Raw genomic sequence first — 6,000 nt, 5'->3', positions numbered from 1 at the left:
TGCAGTGAATTTCTCATAGTGAGATTCCTCTCAAACAAATGGCCATAATTTCCTAACCGTGAGGGGCTAGAACGGTCATTCTTACACCGCTTTGTTCAGAAGAGATCAGGAATCTTAAAGTATTGACAATTTATCATTAAAATATGAATTATTAAAGATATTTGACTTCTAATGCACCATAACTGAGTAGAGCGAAGCAAAAACTGCCTTGACTTGCCCTCAAACAACGCTTTCTAACTCTAAATCTATTTGGAGTATCAATATCATTTTTTCACCGTAAGAGACAGCAGGCTTTGGTGAACAATCTTGGAAATTTTCAGGTCTCTGTTGATATCCATTAAAAGATATGACGAGAGAAAAAAGTGGATCATTTCCAGAGTTTGAAATCTGAAGAAATCTGAGCGAAGGGACGAATTTCCTACCCTCAAACAAGTCTAACTCATTTCAGAACGGTAATAGGTGAGAAAGAAATTCTTGAATTGTGAGTGTCAGGAGTGTCTGAAGATATACTGGGACAAGCCTCATGTTTTAACTTCGCTTCGTTAAGGAGATATGACGATTCGAATATGCCTCTCATTACAGAAATCAAGCTGTGATTTTGAACAAGCTCTCCATTGACTTTCTATGGGGATTTTGAGACTTTGTGTTGGTCTGAGGAGATTTGCCAAAATTCTATAAGTCTCACAACAATGATGGTGACATTTTCGGAAAGCCAGCAAAAATACCTACGTTTTGATGTATAATTTGTGGAAGTTGAGTGAAAATTGAGCAAGAAGTAGAAGTTGTTCGGACATGAAGAGAAGACTGCAAAACCTACAGTGGCACACTGGAAGCCAAGTGCATAGCAACCATAACAACGCATGTATTTTCTGAAAAATCACAATTTTGCAACTCAAAACTTTAAGAGGCATAGGCAAAATAAAACGGTAAAGATTTGAAAAAGCTGATTTATTCCTGAATAGCCCAATAATTTGAGAACATTTTAAAGTTTGAATGGTTGTTCTACGTGAAAGTAGGAAAAAGTAGTTAAGTTTCAAAAACAAGCAAGTTTTAGCAGAATTATGGAAGTTTCCCATTCATTTCAATGGGACAAATTAAAGGAAAAAGTGTAATATTTTAAAAAGTATAAGAGTGAAAAATACCAAAAGATATAGCGTACATTAGCAGAAATAGCAGAATAGTTTAAAATTTGAACGGTGAAAATCGGCTGAAAATTGTGAAAGTAGTTAAGTGCCAAAAGTGTATGAACGCATAACTAGAATAATAATAAAGAATAAAGAGAAACAGGAACTCAATAGTGTGGATGCCTCCAGCATCCACACAATAAAGAATAAAGAGAAACAGGAACTCAATAGTGTGGATGCCTCCAGCATCCACACAATAAAGAGAAACAGGAACTCAATAGTGGATGCTCCAGCATCCACACAATTATAATTATAAAGTGCCATCAAGGCACCGAAGTATTTATGTTAATTAGCGATAGATGGCATGACCTGCTGCAGACGGTGCTTTTGCAAAAAGTGAGCGATGGTCAGCACTAAACAAAAGCTGCTACCTGAATAAGCTGAACAGTCCTCAAAGTGTTCTGGAGGCGGGACGGAGAAAGGTTCCTATGTTTAAAAACTGATACATAAGCTGCTTAAAATTTCCAGCTGTAACTTCACTCATTTTGTATCTTGGTTGTTCTTACACTTCATTATAACGCCAAATAAAACATTATAAGCCCATCTACCGCTTCTAACACACCGTGTTTTTTTTAATTTTCACTTTATTTCCCAGTGTCTTGATGAACACTGATACACTCTTTCAGAGACAGAGGAAAAGAAAGCTATTTACAAATGTAAAAGTCACTTTGACATTATTTTTGACAAAGTATACCTTGTAGCATTTTTATTGTGTAATAGAAAAAAACAAACTAACAGATTTAGAAATTGTTTTCATTTTATAGTCAAACTGAGTGTTTCTATAATCTTTTGAAGATGGTTTCAGACACATTTCAATGTGCAATGTGCAAAATTAAGCTTTTCCGGCACCACACAGCTGGTATAAATGATATATGTGCATATTTATGTAAATAAGGTGAAAAATTGCATTTCCATACTTTGGGAGCGGTTGTGTGGAGGAATGTGGAGATACATGATTTCTCCACATATACCTCTCTGGGGTTTTATAGTACAACTGCTGGTGTAATGCCACGTGATATGAGGAAAAATCAATATAGTTTAATATACACACACATAAACTATATATGTACATCTGTTTCTTCAGACATCAGGCAACAATCTCCTGGGTGTTTTTCCAGATGTTAATGACTGGAAAGAGTTCAGACATTTGACCGAGTTAGCAATGTGAGAAAGATCAGATTAGTCCAGAGCTGAGTGAGTGAAGTGTGAAGAGTTTACAGCTTAAAAAAAAAAAAGGTTTAGGAATTTCACTGGAGACTGACTCTCTGCTGCTGAACATCACAGTCCATTTCATCCTCAGGAGCCTGATGAGCTCTGTGTGTTAACATTGCCAGATGGGATACAGATTCGAGAAATGTATAATTTAGCAAACTGAATAATAAAAAGAAATAAATAAAAACTTGCAGCTCATCTTTTACAACGCAAACTCTCTTACTGTGAAAGGCTGCATGCTCTTTTTGCAGACTTTTGACTATCTGCTCCTCTTTCGACCACAATTTGCGGTTGTTATTTTTAAGCCCTCACTAAGTTAAACGGCAACATCCTGACATGTTGTCATCTCCTGCTCACTTTGCATCAGAGGGCGCGCATCCAAAAAGACCGGCAGATCACACTTGACGCCACGCACGAAGAGATTAGAGTGGCAAGTGAGACTCGAGCGTTGTCTGTGTTTGTTGTGAAAGGCAAAAGCAATTATCCTCCCTGGGGCTTATTTGCTTTATCTAAAAAGCAATCTATTTAGGCAGATATGGCAGCGAAGTTTCAGTTGCTTTGTTTCAGTTTCAGTTGCTTTATTCAAAATCCGAGCTCTTTTAAAGCCTTGAAAACACCACATTAAAATTCAAGCACTCTCAAGTATTTCCAGCACCTGTGCGAACCCTGTCTTTTATCATTTATTCAGATGTTATGATTTATTTATTCATTCTTTGTTCACTGCTATGAGCTGCGTAAACAACGCTTGATCAGAGCATCATGAATTTATGGTATTGAACAACACATGAGTCATTCAACCCATAAAAGGAACAGCAACAGATTGAAGTGCTTTTAAGATTTTTCTCTTTCAGTCTCTGCTTGAGGGTGTGGCTCGTTCTCGCTTCGGTCTTACCTCAGCAGATAGTGGTGAGCCTTAAAGCTGTTCAATCAGCTTCTCCTCTTAGCAAGATAATGGGCTCTTATAATTTACACAAAGTAGCTTTGAGATTAATTTCTTATCTGATGAACGTTTACCGAACAGTTTGTAAATGCATGTATCAGTTATGTGCATGCCTGGAATGATAAAGATCTTACACAAGGACAACATCCAACCGTTCGGGTACACATACACAATCGATAGCAAGCGCATGTAGGCATATATTAGCCTTGATAAGTCGGGGCTGCTCGCTTGCAATAAAAATCTTATCTTGACCCTGAAAACCCAGCGGGACAATGACAGATCCTCTGAGACTGAGACACCATTTACCAGCTGCTTCCCTGCATAATTCACATGGACACATTGCTTCAGAATGTGTGATTTTTTTTTTTTTTCCCCTGGCCAAACCGGCTGAATATTTCATTTTTTCTTGTTTATATTTAATGTGTACTCAGGCCAAACTGTAACACACATGCATAAAAACACACACTCACACACGTAGACGCACAAGTTTCTATTCATCGGTCAAACCTCATGCCATTCATGCCACATCTAAGAAACTGGTGTCACACAAAGTCCGCTCACAAATCGGTCAAACGTCTTGGCTCCTCATGACAAAGACAAAGGAAGCGACTGCACTGTAGTGTCACGCCTTAAAATAGAAATTCTTGTTTCCTGATTGCTTTGCAGCTTCTCAGCGCAGCTGTCTGATAAAAGTCTTTCATTTCCCCCACCCACCCCGCCCTTAGCATCTCTTGTTTCTCACTTCCTCTGCTCTTTACATTTTTGCATGTTCTCTTGCACTTTTCACCTGTGAAAACAAAGGAAGTGTTACCGTAACTCGCATAATAATTAGGTTTCACCTAATGTGCAGTTTTAATTTCTTTGATATACTCCTCATTTGTTTGCGTTAGCATTAGAATATATGCCACTGGGCCTGAAGTCCAGCTGTCATGTGTTAAAAAAGAATATCTTGAAGGTCTCAAAATTTAATTTCACAGTTTTATCAGTGACTTGAGGGGTTTCTAACTGAATTTTTATTTTTACCCTGAGGTTTGTACTGAATGCACATTAAATTATTACTTTTACAGAATGTAATTTCTTTATCGGACATCGTCTCCCTCACACAGTATGCGTTACGCGAGTGAATTTGGTCCTGTGTGTGCACTAGGAGCTGATTCTCGATGCAGAGGACACATGGATTCGACTGGAGGGACTGGCCGAGACTACAGAGTACACCGTCAAGCTCCAGGCTGCGAGGGGACTAGACACCAGCGCTGTAGTCTCTACCACCTTTACTACAGGTACAGAATGCACTCATTCAATCACACGCACACATAATGCATTTGTATTCTTTAATTGAAGCTTGGAAAGCGATACTAATGTGTTGAGTTTTCTTGGCCCCTGAGACTTTTCGCTGCATTTTGCATTACAGTTACTCTAACAGACGTGCACAGTAATGGGTCCCCAAAGTCAAGCACAATTTCCATCCTTACCCCATCGCCTAGTGAGAGAGAATTACTGTTAGGCTGCACCTGCAGGGTGGCTGTCTTTAGCTGAATAATGTGCTTTAATTTTTACTGTGTGACAGCATGTTGGATAAGTCAGTCAAACACTTGTTTGGAAGCATCATAAAGCAGCAGGAATAAATCACAACATCTGTGGCATACAAACATATCAATGACTATGAAAAAGGATAGACATCGCGTCATGGTCTGAAAAGTTAAGCCAACTTAGAAATGCCTGTTCTTTTTATTGGCCACCAGGTGGCGACACCTGTGGTGACAGAAATACATCCAGAGCTATAGAAAATGGTTAGAAAACAGCTTTCTGACTAAACGTCTGTAAACACTTACCTGATGAGTAAGTTGTACTCATTTTGGGCTGTACTGAATAAAAAATTGAGGCCTATGCTAGGTTGTTAGCCAATGAGTGTGTGCTGTCACAGTCAGACCCAGCCGCTCTCTTGCCACATCCAATTTCAAAACACCAAGTTCATGTTGTAGCAACCTGCTGCATCAGGAGTTTCTGAATAGATTGAAACTGACAGCAAATGTACTGGACTCAAAATATAAGACACAGAAATACTTTGTAAGTGAACTTAATGCCCTGATAATCATGCCCTAGATTTCCCTAGACTTTGGTCATATTCCCTTTTGACCAGAAGCACTTTACTAGAAAGACTGGATTTTTTGTGGATGATGTTAATCCTGTCTCCTGTTTGCCTCTGAAGTCAGATGTCAGAGCTGGGAGTGACGTCACTCCTAAGCTGAGAGCGTTCCAACAGTAAAGTTGAAAAAGTAAAGAAAAACAGGAACGTTTTGCTCCTCAGAGCCGGCATTACAGCATTACAGCCCATTGGTTGTTTTTTTGCACTTATAAACAAGCTCTTGCACGTTCATAGAGAAAGCCTGGTCAGTGTTCTTCAGGTGGAACGTACCATACTCACACAGCAAATTGTCAACTACCCAACATGGGAGCTAGGTGTGAATGACTCTAACTGGAGTCCTGTTGGCTTCTTTTCAAACTCTCAAGACTACCTTTAACTGGATAACTGTAAACCTACACAGATGACTCCAGCATTGGCAGAAACTGCCAGGCTTGTAAAAGTGACAAATTCCAATTTTACTTAAATGCCTAACAGTTGTTTCTGGTTATTCTCCGTGTTGCCTGCCTCAGTTGTCCTGA

The 6,000-nt window shown here is 39.0% G+C and overlaps 1 protein-coding gene across 2 annotated transcripts in view; it reads left to right on the top strand.

The window, feature by feature from the left end:
* tnr (tenascin R (restrictin, janusin)) overlaps positions 1 to 6,000 on the top strand; it is a 200,296-nt gene that overhangs the window by 181,281 nt on the left and 13,015 nt on the right. For both annotated transcript variants that reach the window (XM_039601635.1, XM_039601636.1), the window contains one exon: positions 4,484 to 4,616. In XM_039601635.1, the coding sequence (XP_039457569.1) occupies positions 4,484 to 4,616 (133 nt within the window). The remainder of the gene's footprint in view (positions 1 to 4,483; positions 4,617 to 6,000) is intronic.

This window comes from Oreochromis aureus, linkage group 18 (assembly GCF_013358895.1).
Source record: "Oreochromis aureus strain Israel breed Guangdong linkage group 18, ZZ_aureus, whole genome shotgun sequence".
In the NCBI taxonomy this organism is placed as follows: domain Eukaryota; kingdom Metazoa; phylum Chordata; class Actinopteri; order Cichliformes; family Cichlidae; genus Oreochromis; species Oreochromis aureus.
The sequence above is the reverse complement of the archived record's forward strand: the minus strand, read 5'-3'. Positions and strand labels throughout refer to the sequence as shown.